The 18,998-nt window shown below is 35.0% G+C and overlaps 1 protein-coding gene across 2 annotated transcripts; it reads right to left on the bottom strand.

The window, feature by feature from the left end:
- Nucleotides 1–2,161: 2,161 nt before the first annotated feature.
- Nucleotides 2,162–16,302, bottom strand: ETAA1 (ETAA1 activator of ATR kinase). 2 transcript variants are annotated; one of them, XM_047069329.1, is made up of 6 exons: nucleotides 15,990–16,302; nucleotides 14,708–14,836; nucleotides 14,363–14,439; nucleotides 10,615–10,727; nucleotides 8,326–10,361; nucleotides 2,162–2,719 (listed from the first exon to the last, which is right to left on the bottom strand). In XM_047069329.1, the coding sequence occupies exons 1-6, from the start codon at nucleotides 16,210–16,212 to the stop codon at nucleotides 2,601–2,603; spliced, it is 2,697 nt and encodes an 898-aa protein (XP_046925285.1). In that variant the 5' UTR covers nucleotides 16,213–16,302; the 3' UTR covers nucleotides 2,162–2,600. The 2 variants fall into 2 exon arrangements, with proteins under 2 accessions (XP_046925285.1, XP_046925286.1); XM_047069330.1 differs by lacking the exon at nucleotides 15,990–16,302 and adding an exon at nucleotides 15,463–15,745.
- Nucleotides 16,303–18,998: the final 2,696 nt, after the last annotated feature.

Genomic DNA, 18,998 nt, shown 5'->3' with positions numbered 1-18,998 from the left:
TTCTATAGCCAGCCTGAGCTGAACTTGAGCTGGAATAGAGCTGCCAGGCCAACCAACTGCCCTTTCTTTGTGTGGAAACAGATTTCATAGAGATTGGAAAGAGCCAAGCCAGAGAAACCACGCAGCCCTCTGTGTGCTCACCGAAGGGCCACTGACTCCACTATTTCCAACAATAGCTAAGAGAAGAATCAGGATAGGAAAGGAGAATTTGAACAGGAGTAACCCTAGAAAACCAATCATGTTCAGGTTGAAATGTGCTGGGCCATTTACTATTCCACCTACCAGCCATAAGTACTGTAAAGTTTCCTTTTAAAGTGAAAAGTCATCCCTTTAAGAAAACTATTCAGTAAATGGCAGTATAGGCTGTGTGAAAATATGGCAACACTAGGAAGAAAATACAAAATAAGAAGTTGTAGAAATATTACCAGGACACATACACACCTGAATAACATATATGACATTACAGGATTGCCCCCATGAAACATCTAAGAAATGTTACCACCATCATCAGAAAGATATCAATTTAGTGAGAATGGTCAGGTATGAGTTTCAAAGAAACTGAGATTTATTAGGCTGAGTCTTAAAGAAGGGACAGAATTGGCTAAAGGCACAGGCTATAGAGGAAGCAAATGGCAGGAAGAGAAGAACTTAAAGGAAGAGATATCCAAAGCATAGTAAGAAAACAGTGAAGCCACTTTAGAAAAAATAAAGAATCTCAGTTCATCATTTCTTACATAGAAAATTTACCTATATTTATTTAGGGTCTTTATTATATATTTCTGGACAAATAATAAAGGTTACCTAGAATATGTTATTTCACTATATACATGAATATACAATTTTTGAAGTGGTATATCTTTATATAGCAATACCTTAAAATGCATTAATTATATTGATATTATCATATAGCTCTAAGACACCAGAGTAGTGGTGAACATACTAATAAGTGTTTCACATCTATAACTTTCATCAGGTCTCCTAAAGCCATTTAGGATACATAGAGCATTCTTACTGCCCTTATGACTTCCGCTGAGATTTTCAATTCTAGTTTAGAGAATTTTAGACAGGCAAATAGAAACAATAGAGTAATAGAGAAAAACAAATTGGTAAAAGTCAGAAAATTTAATCAAAGGAAAATTTAATAGTTGTAGGAAAACTGAAAAGAGAAAGATTCTCATTTTTATATCATGGAATGATAAAATTCTTTAATACAAGAAACAATGAGATTATTAAACAGACCTTAATGTACTTTTTGTTACTATTTTTTTAGTTTTATACTATGAAATAATTAATGCTCCTACAAACAAGTTATTTTAAATACTGATTAATACTCTGTAGCAATTGGCATAATTGTCTAGGTGTTCATTAGAATGATGGGGCGCCTGGGTGGCGCAGTCGGTTAAGCGTCCGACTTCAGCCAGGTCACGATCTCGCGGTCTGTGAGTTCGAGCCCCGCGTCGGGCTCTGGGCTGCTGGCTCAGAGCCTGGAGCCTGTTTCTGATACTGTGTCTCCCTCTCTCTCTGCCCCTCCCCTGTTCATGCTCTGTCTCTCTCTGTCCCAAAAATATATACACGTTGAAAAAAAAAAAAAAAAAAGAATGATAGCAATCATTCTAATCACAGAACAGCTTTAACTTGCCTTGTGACTTTCAGAACAGTATCCATTTCTCACCCATACAATAAAGAAGCTGGACCAGATGACATCTAAAGTTTCTGACAATTCTAAATGTTAATATTGCTATATAACTTAGCCAGTCTACTTTCTTTTTTTCTAAACTTCTTAAATCAGCATTTTCCCTAAAATTAGTGAAAGCTTTCCAAAATGCATCATGTTTTAGAAAATTAAAATTACAATCTATTTCAGACTAGGAATTGAAAATAGCAATTTCCTTACAAATAAATCGAAGTCCTTTATTTCCCACCAACCACGTTTCTAAGAAAATGGAAGTATTTTTAAGATTCAGAAATCTATAAAACCTTTAAGAAACAGTTACTGAAAGTAAAACTAAAAAAAAAAAGTCTCGAGAGCCTAGGTGGCTCAGTTGGTTAAATATTCAACTTTGGCTCAGGTAATGATCTTGCAATTTGGGAGTTCAAGCCCCACAGTAGGCTCTGTGCTGACAGCTCAGAGCCTGGAGCTTGCTTCAGACTGTATCTCCCTCTCTCTCTGCCCCTCTCCTGCTCGCACTCTGTCTCTCAAAAATAAACATTAAAAAAATTTTTTTTAAAGTCTCATTTCTTAGTAAGATGAAGTTTTGTATTAGGAAGTTATTACAATAAAAAAATGAGCAAATTACCTATTTTTGGATGATCCACAATATTTGAAAAAATAACTCCTTTATTCTGTATAATTTTATACCATAATTACTAACTTTCCTGAATTTCTAAAACGTATATGCAATTACTTTCACATACCTCTTCAAGGAAAGGTTTCATTAACCACTGCAAACACTGATTTATTAAATAAAATAGAAGTCCATGCTTTATAACTCAGCATTAAATTTCTCACAGAGAAATCAAGAAAGAATATTCCCTATCATAGATAGTTATTAACTGTCTTTGTTAAGTCTTCCAAATAATATTTCATAAAAGAAATCAAGTTAAGTGGGAGCTGCCTTTGCAGATGATGCCTGTGCTTTGGCCATTCTTCGAACCAGTGCTTCTTGTCTTTTTCTTTGAATTTCTTCAGGAGAATATTTTTTATTTTTCTCTTCTTCCTCTAAAAATTAAACAAAATATAGATATTACTTTTATAGTCTACACAGTCATCTTGAACATGAGTTTTAATTTTTTACTTTTATCATCCAGACTTGCCACATTGGTATAACTATTAAATCACACTAAACTACTAAATACGATATTTGATGTACAGATACAGTGTTCTAGGCCAAAAGAAAATCAAGTACTGATCAATCCATTCCTATTTTATACACCTTTCACAGTGTGATAAAATTCATTTGATTAAAACTGTACATTTTGACTTCCCAGCATATAATTCTTATGAATAAAATCTAATTTACATAATTGACAAATGAGTATTTTTTAAGAACTAGAATTTTATTTTACTTTTTAGTTGTCTTAATGTTTTATTTATTTTTGAGAAAGAGAAAGACAGAGTACGAGAGGGGGACAGCACAGAGCCTGATGCAGGGCTCGAACTTGTGAACCATGAGATCATGACCTGAGCCGAAGTCCAATGCCTAATAACATACTGAGCCACCCAGGTATCCCCAAAACCTGGGATTTTAGATGTTATATATAAACTTCAACAGAAAGGTAGTCAAAATATAATGAATTCAAATATCAACACCTTAAATAGTATACATTTACTATAAGCTGTATCAATATTCATGCTAATTTTTTTTCCTCTAGAGAGCTCTAAGATTTTCATTTTAGCCATTCAGGAAAAAATGTTTTAGAGTGATCCAGTGAAATCTATCATGTCAATAAATGTATAATTCACTGTCAGATATTTTTATTTGGAGGACACATTTTATATAAACATTAGAAAATTATTTCAGGGGCACGTGAGTGGCTCAGTTGGTTGAATGTCCAACTTTGGCTCAGGTTATGATCTCATGGTTCAGTTTGTGAGTTTGAGCCCTGCATAGGGCTCTCTGCTGTCAGCACAGAGCTGGCTTCTGATCCTCTTTCCCCCTTTCTCTGCCCCTCCCCCAGTCATGCTCACTATCTCTCTTTCTCTCTAATAAATAAACATTAAAAATATTTTAAAAAGATTATTTCAAAGAGCATTAATATCTGAATGAAAACTTCAATTCGAATGTCTTTTTAATATATAAAAATGTGAAGCATTCTGACATTCCTATGCAGCATATTTTAGTATGCTTTTAGTATACTTTAGGTAAATGTACTATAAAATAAACAATGTGTTTTAAATTAAGTAAATGAAAATAAAATTAAGTTTGATTTTAGTAACATCCAATTCTACCTCTGCCAAAATACGGAGTTCTAATAAAATGAATTTAATTCCAGAGTTAAGTCACTTTGAGCTAAAATATTAGATTATCTATGTAATGCTAATAAGAATCAAACTTTGAAATTAGCAAACATATTTTCTCATTTAAATGATGTTTGAAAATTAAGACCATCATATTTAAGCAACCTTGTATTGGTAAAACTGTTTATGTTGTAAAATCTGTCTCTCATAGAATAACAATCTGTAGTACTGTTGGCAGAGAAATATTATTTACACTAACATCTAGACACAGGTTTAGAATTTGTTCTAAGACATTTCTCTTATTACCTAAGGGAGATTATTTGTCCAAAATACATTATCTGTCTCCCCTTCCTTTCTTGGTATAATTGGAAATGGGAGAGGGTATTCAGGGTAAGAGAGAAATATTTCAGATAAACTCCCTAGATGACTCTGATGACTTATTTCCTAAACTTATTACCTCAAAGATTTGTAGCTATTTCTCCCTATAGAAAGATGCTACAAGATACTTTATAATTAGCTTGACTAATCATCTAATATTTTAGTCTCAAAGCTGAGAAATACATGAAACTCAGAATTCACACATACACAGTTGCATTCAATTGACCACAAGTTTGGAAGGAAAACAGATTAATAATCCACGACAGCAGAAAAGAACATAGCTCCCTAAAACTGGGTTTACAACTAACATGGTGAAATTCTTGGAAAAATAATTTCAAATGATATAAAGTCACACCATGAAAATTTGATTTAGAGAGAGTCACCCTTTTCTCTCATCAGCCCTTCCTTTAGCTCATTCTGCAATAAACATACATGGCAAAGTTTCAAACTATTTCAAGGTACAAAGCAAGAGTGGCTCTTTTTTTTTTTTTTAATGTTGGTTTATTTTTGAGAGAGAGATACAGACCGTGATCAAGGGCAGAGAGAGGAGACACAGATTCTGAAACAGCACACAGCCTGATGCAGGGCTTGAGCCTAAGTCTGACACTCAACCGACTGAGCCACCCAGGTGCCCCAAGAGTGGCTCTTCTTAATCTTTATTATAAGGCAGAAATCAGGAAGGAAAAAAAAAATTCTGTAAAGGACCAGAAAGTTGATATATTAACCTCTGAAGGTCATATGGTCTCTTGTTGCAACTCTTCAGCTCTGTTATTGTAGCATGAAAACACCCATGGACAATATAAATGATGTGACTGTGTTCAAACAAAACTTAGTTTATGGACAATGAAATCTGAATTCTATGTAATTTTCAAAGGTCATGAAATATTACTTTTCTCTTGATTTTCTCAACTATTTAGAATGTGAAAAACATCTTAGCATGCTGGCTGTATAAAAACAGGCTCTGGGCTGGATGTGGATGGGCCATGGTTTACCAAACCCTGCCTTAAAACAAGGGTTAAATGGGTTTTGTTTCAAAGATGTTCTCTAGAAAGTAGCTTGCTACAAAACAAAGTAAAATAAAGTGGAAACAATAGAAAATAGATTAATGTTAATTAGAAGATTAGGTACTATCAGTAAACTTAAAAAAATTGATAAGATAAACTGAAAGGCAGATTATCCACTCATAAAATATGCAGATAAGGTAGTAGATAGTTTTGGGAAAACTCAAATATTCCAGAGAGATCTTTAGTACTCTTTAACGTAATTATAACTGTATTTAAATAATTTCATGTTGAGAGTTTGGTCCAATTAAATACATTTACTTAAATATAAATTTAAATTATTTACATGATTTATTTAAATAAAAATAAAAATTATAGATTAACAACAATTTTTAAAGTTTCAAAATATCTAGGCTATAATATAGGGAAATATTAATTGTTGGTGTTGATAAGAATATAAATTGATGAAACTTTTTGGGAAGATTTAATGATATCCACTAAACTTCAAAACATTCTTACATCAATTTTTCAGTAATTAACAGAGACAATCACAGGAGCATGCAGAAATTTATGTAGAAGTATATTCACTGGAGTATTGTTTGTAATGTAAAAAATGCAACCAAACTGAACTTCCTGTCAATAGAGAGGCAGTTAAATAGATCAAGGTACATCCATATAATGACATACTATACAGTCATTAAAAGGACTGAAGCAAAACTATACATAGAACTGGAAAAGAGGGGCGCCTGGGTGGCTCAGTCAGTTAAACATCCGACTTCGGCTCAGGTCATGATCTCACGGTACATGGGTTTGAGCCCTGCGTTGGGCTCTGTGCTGACAGCTCAGAGCCTGGAGCCTGCTTCAGATTCTGTGTCTCCTTCTCTGCCCCTTTGCCCTTCACCAAATTGCACTCTGTCTCTCTCTCTCTCTCAAAAATAAATAAACATTACAAAAAAAACAAAACAAAACTGGAAAAGATAGCTATGTTAAGTGAAGGCAAAACCAAGTTGCCAAATAGTAGGTACATAGCATATAATTCCATCTGATAGATGTATAGGCATATACACACACACACACACACACACACACACACACACACACACACGGACATTTTTATATGCACAGAAAATGTTAAATGATGTATTCTAAACTGTTAGCTATGGTTTTCCTGAGGCATGGCTGTGCAAAAAGAGAAACTGAGAATTTAATTTTTCACTTCAAATTAATTTACTCTGCTTTCTTTCTTCTTAAACAACGAGCATATTACTGTTACGAGTTAAAAAAAAAATCACTTAAATAGGAAAGTTGAGCAGTAATGCCAACAAAAGCACCATCTAGAATCTAAACAGAAAACAATGATGTAATGTTAAAAGAAGATAAAATCTCCCTCACCTTATTAGCATTGATCTACATAATAGATAAAAAACCTAATATTAGCCCGAAGTGAGGGAGACTGATTAAAAAACATCTGTAATTACAAGCTAGCATAGTAAATGCTATAACAGAAGTTAAAGCTGGGTATTGGAGAAACCCAGAGAAAGTGAACCTAAATTATTGAGCTGAATAAAAACATACTGTGTTTTAAAGGACAAATGGAAAATGGCCAGGCAGATTTGGTATATGCATGTGGGGGTACTATGTTTCGGTGAAGGAAATAGCATCTGTAAAAATGTAAGGCTGTGAGAAAGAACTGGACATTAGGAAGTACAAGTAGTTATGCCAGATACAGTGCCTTTTAAAAAAGATTACAGTATCAATGAATAACAGATTTTTCACATTATATTACATGATATTCATTCAGATACTTACTAAACATCTTCTATGTGGGAGATGCTGTGGTAGGTCTAGGTATTCACAGATAAGACAGACAATAATCAATACTTAATTGCAAACTGTGATAAAAGAAATAAGAGAGATGATGGAAAATGACAAGGAAAAGACCTATAGATTGTTCAAGGAAGGTCTCTGTGAGAAGGTCATACTTAAACTGAGACCTAAGGATAAAAAAGCACCAACCAAAAGACGGATGGGGGTGGGGAGAAGGGGAGACAAACATCAGGAAGAAATAGTTTTAGTTGGGAACAGCATAGTCAGAGCTCCTGAACTAGGAAAGAAACTATGCTGTTTGAGAACTGAAAGACAGCTAATGTAACTGAAACTTACTTGGTAGGTGAGGTAAAAAAGAAGGTAGGCAGGTAAGGAGTGATAATCCAGGGCCTTGCAGATCAGTGTAAAGTTGGAATATTATTTGAAAGATGATGGCCATCATTGAAGGCTGTGGTTAAGCACAAGAATGCCATGTTTGCCTATTTGTTTTTAAAAGATTATTCTACTGTTTGGAGACTAGAGTTGAAAAGAGATAAAAGAACTGCAGGAATCTAGTCAAGAAATGTTAGCTTGGATAAGGGTAGTAGAGGTTGAGTGAGGAAAATGGACAATTTTAAGATGTATTTTTCTGAGATAGAAACAATGCAACTTGATAGAATTGCAGGAGAGGAATCAGAAAAATCAAAGATGACAGACAGGCTGTACTGAGTAAGCAAACTGCAATTCTAACCATCACAGCAAATGTGTTTAATTAGAATGCTCTGAATTTTCAAATATTGCTCACCTCAATGTTCTGCTAAACATAGGAGTATGAATGAAGTTTTAAAACAATGAGGTATTTAGTAAACATAATCTCTTGGAAATAAATAGATCTATAAGTACAATTTCCTAGTAAATAATTCAGAAAACATTCAACAAATATTTACTGAATACCTACTATATGCTAGTCACTGAATTAAAAGCTGGGAATCTGATGCAGTCTTTTGAAAACATAAATCACCCTCTTTGTATATTACAGCATAATTATTCCTAAGAGTCACTTTAAGAATTCTAGTTAAATGTCATACTTTTTTAATCTTACATGTTACACAAATTCAATACAACAAATAACTAGGTTAGCTACTTTCCCAGGTGATAATTTTCAAACTACTTTATACATACCTTTTGAAGGTTGTTTCAAAGATTCAGAACGTTTCACCAAACACTGTTGTTGAATAGCCCTCCCACAAAATGAGTGGACAGGAGTTTTATTTTTCTCCAAACCCTGTGTAATTTTGGTATCAGAAATACTTCCTGGTAGACAATTCTGATTAAACTGGGAAAGAATTTGAGAATTTTTCATCTTTGTAAATGTATACTTAGGAAATCTAACTGTTCTGTTAAGGCCACTCTGATCTGCATCTCTTGTGCTCCTATGGGACAGATGCTGAGTACTTAATTTCTTCTTATAAGTAGCAGTTTCTGTATTCCTATAATCTGAACTCACATTCAAACTTGAACTTCCCATAAGAACTGACTGTGGACTTTTCACTTGTATTGGAACATCAGTGTTATTCCAGGAGAAATGCAGATTATTGATATGACAATTTGAGTTCTTGGAGTATATTGTCAAATTTGTTGTAGCACCTAAAAAACTTGGAGAATTTCCACAGATTTCCCTTTTATCCATCTTCACTGGTTTATTTAATTGTGAGCTATTTGTGAAAGATGTGTGCCCTGAAATGCTGCTGAGATTCAAATGTTTTGATTGCACCAACTGACTTTCTTGTTTAGATGTAGTAAATATGTTTTTGGCTCCATGTTTGGAATTATTATTGATCTCAAGTGTACTTTCTGGTATCTTGCTGCCCTTTCTAATGTCTTGTTGCTGAGTTAGTCTTTCAATATCATCACATGCTTGGTATAATAAATCATCATCTACATCATCTGCTTCCCAGGTATTCTCTAATTGATGGCATGCTTTAACAATTTCATTGGCAAATGATGGATCATTCCAGTCATCAAAGAAAGAACCTAACTTGGATGCATTAGTCTGATTTGTATTACAAACACTGGTTTCATTGCCCAAAGTTGCAGAGCCAAAAGGATTTATATTAGCAGGTGCTTTAAAAGACTGATTAAAAATGGACTTATTTTCTTGTTCATTAGAATATCCTGTGTTCAAAGTAGATTTTTCAAAAGTATTTACATTAGAAGTAAATTTAGTATGCATATCTTCTTTTACTTTTGTCAGATTAGATGCAACTGAACAGTCTTGAACAATTTTATTGAAAGATTTCTCAAGTTTCATTATATATCCACTGGATGGCAACTTGTTTGGTTCATCATTTGGATTTAGTGAAAAACTATATTTTCCAGAATCTATTAATTCCTTGTTATGTGTCTTTGAAGGGAGATCTTGCACAATTTTTGAATCCCTTAACCTGGCACCTAGGCTTGTATTCATTCTTGACTTATGTTTATCACACTTATTGTTAAAGTTACAAATATTCTTTTGATCAGCAATCTGGGCTGTTTTAGGAGCTGGGGAAAGTTCATACATTTTGACATTTTGCATAACAAAAGGTTCATTATTTAGTAAGTTTTCCCAATCATCCTCAAAATCACTGGTAGGAAATGCATCAAGGTGTTTATTAAAAGCTTCTGGCTTCTCAGTGTAAGAAGTCACACATGGATTTGTCATTCCAAGAGTATCTACTTGACAAGAAAGTGATCCTGGGGTTTTATCTGGCAGTTTTTCAGTGACCAGAGTTTCATTAGTAATGATTTTCTCCTTTTTCAAAGCGCTTTTCTTTCCAAAGGTAGTATTACTTGTGTTCAAAAAAGCATCTGACAGATCTTGGCTGAACTGTCCACTACATTTCTGAGTAGAGCCATCAAAAATGGCATTAAAGGCTGCTTCAGCATTTTGGTCAAATGGCTTCTGACTGCTATTTTGATCATTTATCACAGACATTTTGGTGTTTTCTTCCATTGGGTTCTTCATTATAGCATTATCTATTTCTGGAACTATATCATGTAATAACTGCATCTGTACATTATCTTTATAATTACTTAAAGTCTCTGCTTCTGAAATTGTCTGGATAAAATCATGATTTCTCTTCTTTTGCTCTTGAATCACATCTAGCTCTTCCATATTTTTATCAAATTGCTTAGCCAATTTCATAAGTTCTTCCTCTTGATTTTGTGTTTTCAACCTATTAAACATTTAAAAAGTCATAATTAAGAAAGCTTCTAAGAGTCATTATAAATATTCAGTTGTTATCAAATATATTTTAATATATTAAAACTCAAAATTTCAACACAATTATTTTAAGTCTAAAGTTTTACATGTCAAAACTGAAAAAAGTAATTTCTAAATATTTTAATAGATTAACAAAATCAAAGCAGAGTATTATTAAATATATTTGCTCCACTGAATGTCAGAAAAGCTGAAAAGTTTGAACTTACTTTGTGCAGCTGATTTTTGCTCTTGATTTGCCTTTTGCTACACTAGGAGTACAAGGAATAGCAGAAGCACCAATCCACATGCCTAGCATGGAGTTTGTTGTTGGTTTTTCATCCTTTGGCAGAAGGGAAAAGAGATATGTTTACAAAGGAAGGAAAGAAGGGAAGGAGGGGGAGGGAGAGGGAGGGAAAAGGAGGGAGAGGGAGAGGGAAAGGGAGAGAAAGAAAAGAAAGGGAAAGGAAGGAAGAAAAAAAGAAAAGAAAAAGAAAGGGAAAGGAAGGAAGAAAAAAAGAAAAGAGAGAGAGAGAGAGAGAGAGAAAGAGAAAGAAAGAAAGAAAGAAAGAAAGAAAGAAAGAAAGAAAGAAAGAAAGAAAGACAAACTTTAACTACATTGAATTATCTTCCTAAAGCAATAAACTGTGGTAAGGTGATAGTTTACTAAACAAGCTCCAGAACAATGAGAAGTTGGAGGATGGCAATAACAAGTTGCAAGAAGTGATCCATTTATGTTTCAGGAAATGAAAATATTCAGAATTTGTAATTCCTTATTTTCAAAAAAAATTAAGTTCTAAGAATTTAACAAGTGCATATTTAATGGCAAAGGCATAGTTATTATCAAAAGAAAACTGACTTCCTAAGAATAAAGAGATTCATATGGAATTCTTTCTATATCACCTGATTCTCCATATTTTCACTATCCCCATCATAATCTTTATCTAAAGTTGGACAATCCATGTTGACCTGAATTGGGAACACTTAGAATTCAGGTCAACAGGACTGCACTAACTCACAAATGAGTTAGAAAGTGCAAGGTTAGAACTAATGCTAAGAATAAGGCAGGAATAAGAACAAAAATAAGTAGAGAAAGGAGAAAGAGAAGTTTGACCACTATGAAGGATAGGAAAAAGCCATTTTAATCCTGGATATTTTTGCTATGTGTTTCAGTCATCTGATCAAGCAAAAAATTAGAAAATGAGTTTATTCATTAGTTACAAACCAAACCAACAAATCAAATAGGTTAACCATTTTCTACTCTATTTTTGTACTTAGAATGAACACAGTACTCAGAATGAACATAATATCACACAAGGTAAAAATAATCTTATCACTAGATTATAGGATACTTGAAGGCATGGAATGATCTTATGATTATTATAGTTCAGCATCTAACAAAATGCTAGGCATAAAGAATATATCAGTTTACATTTATTTGCTAGGTTTAGGTGAAAAGATCCCTACAACTTGATACTTTAAAATCCTCAATCAACAGTTTAGCAGTTTTCTTAGATGTCCACTTGAACCTAGTAGATTTTAGTTTCACAAAATACTCCAGTAAACCAGTAAGTTTACTTTTAGACTCTATACATTTCCACTTTTGTTTCAACAACCTTGAATTTAGGGAAAATAACATTCTTAATGATTTAATTATGGGCACTTTGTCCATTTACCAAGTATTTTAAAATTAATTGACTTTTTTAGAGAATAAAGGTAGGACAGCTTTATATGTCCAATTTTATGTATACAAGGGCCCTTGTATGTTTTTATATTAATTATATTTTTAAAATGTCTTTAATAATAATTGCATAATTCATTGATTTCCAACTACAATCCAGGTGTTATAAGGTATCTGAACATATTACTTCATTTACTCCTATATAGTGTGTAGTTGTATAAAAATGATGGAAAAATATACATCTTCAAACAAACACCATATGAAAAGTATCCCTGAAGAAAGTGAAATGATTGTCCACTGAATATGGAAGTGCATATTTTAAAAAAATGTCACCTCTGAAAATACCAAGGTGACTTAAATAACTATTTGAAGGGGTAACTCACCTAAAAATAAAAAGCATGACTATGTCATTATGAGAACATGTCAGTCTTTTTAAACGACCTTGATACTACCAAGTATCTATAGGCTTTAAAAGTGCTTAGTTGAAAAAAGTAACATTTAAAAGCAACTAATTTCACTGTATTTTTTCTTATATACAAGTTACAACTTGCATATTGTTGCCACTTCTTTATGTGAGCTATTATTTCCAGCCCACTTAGGTAAAGGGTCCAGTAATTTACTCAACTATCTTTTTATCACAATTTAAGCTGGCCAGCCCAAACACATTTTATATGCTTCTTTCATGTGAAACCCACAACTAATGAAGATCTATTGTTAACTTATGAAGTAAATAGTATCGTGGCATAAAAGCTATTTAACTACTGAACCATATGTAAAATGAATTTCTATGACATGCCAAACATGGAATGCAGAGCTAGTAGCAACATAGTTGTTTTGACTGTGCTAACTGTAATTTCGGATGTTTTATAGCCACTAAAGAAAACTTTATTTCCTGTCTCCTTCACCTGGATGACGGTGATTCCTTGTAACCACAGTTTGGGCCAGTGCCATCTATTGTTTACCATAAACAATAAACCCTTGATAAGGGTATATCAAGGAAAAAATCCCAAACTAAAATGTTTTCTAGACTTAAATATTGTTAAATAAGAAAAAGAGAGAGAAGAGGATCAAAACAGAGGTTGACTTAAACTTTATATTTCTTTCTTTCTTTTTTTTTTTTTAAAGTTTATTTACTTTGAGAAAGAGAGAGAAAGCGTGAGCAGGGCAGGGGCAGAGATTGGGAGAGAGAACCCAAGCAGACTCCATGCAGTCAGCAGAACGCCATGCAGGGCTTGATCCCATAAGCACAAGATCATGACCTGAGCCAAAACTAAGAATCAGAAGCTTAACTTAACCAACTGAGCCACCCAGACGCCCCTAAACTTGTGTTTCTATTTCATTCAAGCAGTACAGGAACTGAAACAAAGAGAAAGAAACTTTTGAAGATGATTCTATGATAGCAAATAACTATCATAAACTATAACATAACCTTACATTTATAGTGCTCTTTAGTTTACAAAGAATTTTTAACTAATTTATTCCTCCTAATAGTCCAATGGAGAGGGCAAGACAAGTACTAATTCTAGTTTATAGCTGAATCTAGTTTATAGTGATTTGCGTATGGTCACTCAGTGTAGGAGGTGGACTCAGAACTGACTCCAAATCTAGTGTTCTTTCCACTTTTATGAATGTTGCTCAATGATCTTATTGGTCCACAAGTATTAAGAAGAGCAATTTTAATGGGGAAAAAGTAGGCTGTAGACGTAAACAAATACCACTCACAAAAAACTTAAAAGTTTAAATTTTTATTTTTTGATTCTATTATTTTAGTAACTTTAAAAATGAGGCCATATATGGTTGAACAACATTAAAATAAGCACGGGGCACCTGGGTGGCTCAGTCGGTTGGGTGTCTGACTTCAGGTCATGATATCACGGTTTGTGAGTTCAAGCCCCGCATCAGGCTCTGTGCTGACAACTCAGAGCCTGGTGCCTGTTTCAGATTCTGTGTCTCCCTCTCTCTCTGCTCCTCGCCCACTCACACTCTGACTCTCTCTCAAAACTGAATAAAAGTTAAAAAAAAATTATAAAAAAAATAAACGCAAAGCTCTAGTCGAATTTCATCACTAAAAAAATTAAAGATACATTCTTAGGAAAATATATATTACCAATTATACATTATGTCCCTTTTTTCAAAACCTACATTTTAGTAGTAGAAAAGGTAAAAGTAACCTTTACTGCTCTATTTTCAGAAGAACTGTAAAAGACCAAATATTTCTCATCCAAGTGAACTATATGTGGGCCTAGTAGCATAATTTTCACGGTTTTTAAATAAACTACAAACCTAGTGATATTTACCTGAGGAGCAATACGATTAACAATATGTGAGATTTCATCACTATCAGTAGTGTAAATCTGTTTTCTTCTTCCTTTACCTAAAGAAACAAAAACATTTCTATAAATTGTAAACAAAAAACTTAATTTTTAAAAACAGCAGTCACTTCTTAGAAAACAATTTTAATTAGCATGGCTTAGATCACTGTGCACTGACATCACAAGCATATCATGACAATCACGGAAGATTCTCAAAAAACTTCTGTTGTATAAAAGTTCCTGCTACTACCTGACTGAAATTCTATAGTTAAATCCTAATCATTTACCAAATATTTACCCAGATAAAAATGCTAATTAATAATAAATTACCTAACTGTTTTGTCATTGGAGAATTCTGATCCCAAAAGATATCATTCTGTCCATCTGGATCATTAGGAGAACTGAAGGTAGATGACAATAAATCCATTTTCAGCACTCTCTTTGGTGTTTCATACCTTTCTAAGTAAAATAAGATTAAAAAACACAATTGTTGCATTGCAAAGCATTACTTTACTTCATAATACCCCAATGTCAAATATCCCTTAGATTACTTTTTATGGTACAATTATAAAGTTTTCTGAGATGATATTACTCTAACCACAACTGAAATATTTCACATAAAAATCCTTGTAATACTTGACAAATTTGACATTGTAAATAGCAAGCATTTTAAGATAGACTAGTAGCTCTATGAATGTGTAACAGTGTATGATCTAATCATTTCATTCATTACCACTGGAACTTGGAGGCTTTGGGAACCACCTATAATTTATAGATATATTTCAAAAACCAAACGGCTCCCAGCAGTAAAAGTCTGTTTAGCCCTCTTTCATCAACTCTATCCTACTTACACTAATTACTTTAAAAAGCTTTAACGACCCATTTCTTGGTTAGTTTTGTCTAGTTACACTTTTACATTTCTACAAAGAAATGTTGTTCTTTCCAAAACTGCTTTATGAGAGTAAACTAAAGACAAGGTAACAAAAGCCGACTTTTAAGAACACACTGTAAGAGCATTTGTTTGAAGTGCAGTGCCTACCAGGATTTATTAGAAATCCTTAAAAAATGGAACACCAAAAACTGACCAGAATATTCGGGGGCCCTTAGTTTCCTACTTTGAGGGCCAGCATACACAGGAACTTCCGGCTTATTCGTAATGAGGTGAGACATCACCAAAGCTTTGAGGAAAGAGATAAGATACGGCTTTTCATATGACCCCTCCACTTAAGCAAGTCAGGGCAAAAGTTTAAGCGGGGAGGGGAATAAGTCTCCTGGGAGCAAGGTGAAGGCAGCAAGTCTATCCGATAGCTCTCCTCACTCTGCCACTGCTGATGACTGGAGGAGCAGCCTAGAAATAGCCGCCCTTCCTCAAACAGGTAAATCACAGGACCTATTTCTGTAGCGGCGGCAAGGGAGTGGTCAAACCGAACGGGGCAGAGCTCAAACTCGGGGGTAGTGGCGTCGTGTTCCTTTCGGATTCACGAGGGGAGAAGCCCAGAGAAAGGAAACACTTCAGACTCCACCCCCACCCGCACCCCAGGTTTCTCCTTGGCAAGCGGGCTGTGGGGCTGCAGCGCACAAGCCCGGAGAGGCCGCGTTGCCGACGTCTCACCCTCGGGGTTACTTTTACTGCACGAAGCGGCTGCTGGAGGCTGCTCTTGTTGTGGCACGGGCCGGGGAGATCTCTCTCCGGCCCTGCGGAGCCCTGAGCCGCGGGCCGACCTCAGCCGCCTCTTCCCTGGCTCGACCACCGAGCTGCATTCCTCAGCCGCCGCCGCTTTGGGCGGCGTGCTCTTCAGGCCAGGGCTGTCCCCATGTTTCCTTCGCCGACTCATTGCCTATAACCCCCCTCCGCCAGCCGCTCCTCCTTTCACATTTTGTAACGGGAGGAGTAAAGCAATGAAACTACAAGCGGGTCTCCGCGCCAACGGCCGCCGCCATTTTGGCCGATGGGGCGCTCGTAAGAGGCGGCCGCTGATTGGCTGCGTCCGGGCGCGGGGTGGAGCGGTCAGGGTGCCAGGGCTGGGCGCTTCCGCAGCCCGCCTCCAAGACCGCTAGGCTCTGCTAGGTCTCCTGAGATTGGAAGTGATTGTAAAAGGGGCAGTGATCTGGTCGCAGTGTGAGCGCATGTGAGGTGGAAAGGAAATGGAGTCTACTGGCATCTCTTTACTGAATTGACGACAGGAATTACACATTACTCAGATTTAGATTATTGTGGGTTTTATTATTTTAAAGAAGAGGTAATTAGAAAGGAAAAATTAAGCTATTTTTTCATAGGTGATATGTGCTTAGAAAAATCCAAAAACTGGGGTGTCTGGGTGGCCCAGTCGGTTAAGCATCTGGCTTCGGCTCAGGTCATGATCTCTGGGTCTGTAAGTTCGAGCCCCTTGCCGGTCTCTGTGCTGACAGCTGAGAGCTTGGAGCCTACTTCAGCTTGTCTCCCTCGCTCTCTGCCCCTCCGCCGCTCATGCTCTCTCTTGTCTCTCAAAAATAAACGTTAAAAAAGAAAGAAAAATCCAAAAACTGTAGGGAAATTATTAAATTTGTAAATTAATGTAACGGAATTGCAGGTACGAAGTAAATATTCAAAGATCGGTTATGATTGAATATATTGGGAACAAGCATAACGTTGATTTTTAAAGAACTATGATTTCTAATAGCATACAAAATATCAAATAACTAAAAATAAATTTAACCAAAATTGCAACACCCCTACAGAGAATTATGAAATATTTTTGAAAGAAATTGATGGCCTAACTACAGTTGACCCTTGAGTATGACAAGTGTTAGAGGTGCTGACCCCTGCACAGTTGAAAATTCACTGTAACTTCTGATTCCTCCCAAACTTGTATTAGCCTGCTGTTGACTAGACGCCTTTCAATAACATGAAGCTGATTAACACATATTTTGTATGTTATTTGTATTATGTACTGTGTTACAATAAAGTAAGCTGTAGAAAAGAAAGCATTAAGAAAATGATAAGGAAAATACATTATAGTATTGTCTTTATAAAAAAACAAAAACAAAAAACTGTATGAGTGGACCTGCACAGTTCAAACCCATGTTGTTCAAGGGTCAACTATGAATGGAGGATTACACCATATTCATGGATTGTGAGACTCAATATTGTTATGTCAGTTCTTCCCAAATTGATTCTATGCAAATCCATTCAAAATTGCTGTGGGTGTATGTGTGTAGGTTTGTGGATATGGGTGTGTGTGAGTGTGTAATATGACAAGTTTATTTTAAAATGTATGGAAATGCAAAGCACAAAAGTACCCAAGAAACTTAAAAAAAAAAATCCAAGAAATTCTTGAAGGTCCCTTGAAGATTAATAAAGTTGGATATGTACCCAGTATCAAGACCTGTAAAGTTATGGTAATTAAGACATTGTGGCAATGGTGAAAGGAGAGGCAAACATGAAAGAAACAGGATAGATGGCTCAGAAACAGACCTTTACATAAATGGACACTAGATTTAAGACAAAGATGACACTTCCAAGCAGTGGGATGAGGACTTTTTGATAATAAATAGTGCTTGGGTGATTTGATATTCACTTGGGGGAAAAAAAAGAAACTTAGCCTCTACCTCAAACCATACTCCAAATCGTGTGCAAGGTGATTATATATTTAATTGTAGAAGATAAAATAATTAGTGTTCTAGGAGATGATATAAATTGTCTTAATGACAGGAATGATCTTTAAATTAAAGAAAAATGTCACCAATTATAAAGAAAATATATATGTATAATTTTGATTACATTAAATTGATAACTGGAGAACTTAGATCTACTGGAAGACAACATTAGGGAATGAAAGGCAAGGCACAGATTGGAAGAATATATTTACCAGATGCCAAATTAGGGCCCATATGTAAATATATGAAGAACTGATACAAATCACTTGAGAAAATGATTGACCACCAATAAGAAAAACAGGTCAGATACTTTAGCCTGCTCTCCCAAAGAAAATCTCAGTGATCAACAAACTTGTATCAAGGTGCTCAACCTCATTTGTAATGAGGAAAATGAAAAATTAAAACCCTAACATGATATTCCTCAACACCCATCAGAATGGTTAAAATCAAGAAAACTGTCAATAGTGGTGTCAAGGAAGGGAACCAGAGAAGAAACTACAGCACTAGCCAATGCCTTGATTGCAGCCTGTGCAGGACCCAGAGCCTGTGGACCCAACCAGTGGGAACTGTCACATACTGCTGGAGAGAGTATTTTGGTACAACAACTTTGGAAAACAGTTTGTGGTCTAGAAATCCCACTCCTAGAAATATAACCAATGGGAATACATGGACTGTGCATCAAGATACATTTTAGAAAAGTGTTTTTAGCAGTAAAATTTCAAAATTACCTCATACTGGAAGCCAACCAAATGCCCTTCAAGAGTACAGTGGGTAAATATATTGAGCTATATTTGCTCAACAAAATGCTGCACAGCAACTCAAAAGAAGAATTACAATGCCTTGCAACAATGAGGAAAATCTCATAAAGTTGAGCAAAAGAGGCCAAACTCCCAGGCTCTTCCTTCCCAAGAATGCTATATAATTCTATTTACACAAATGTAAATAGGTAAGGTATTATTAGGGATGTAAGTTTATGTGTTAAAAT

Source organism: Lynx rufus, unplaced genomic scaffold (genome assembly GCF_022079265.1).
Source record: "Lynx rufus isolate CCGP_SWC_20201006 ecotype Redwood Valley unplaced genomic scaffold, mLynRuf1.p SCAF_8, whole genome shotgun sequence".
Lineage (NCBI taxonomy): Eukaryota > Metazoa > Chordata > Mammalia > Carnivora > Felidae > Lynx > Lynx rufus.
Note: the sequence above shows the minus strand (reverse complement) of the source record. Positions and strands in the feature narration are given on the sequence as shown.

Bases quoted from the DNA above. Each gene is read 5' to 3' on its own strand.
- ETAA1 (XM_047069329.1), bottom strand. From the start codon at position 16,212: ATGAGTCGGCGAAGGAAACATGGGGACAGCCCTGGCCTGAAGAGCACG. The intron at 14,837-15,989 runs GTGAGACGTCGG...TATTTTACTTAG, and splicing joins CAGTAAAAGTAACCCCGAGG to AAAGGTATGAAACACCAAAG. The intron at 14,440-14,707 runs GTAATTTATTAT...TTGTTTCTTTAG, and splicing joins TCCAATGACAAAACAGTTAG to GTAAAGGAAGAAGAAAACAG.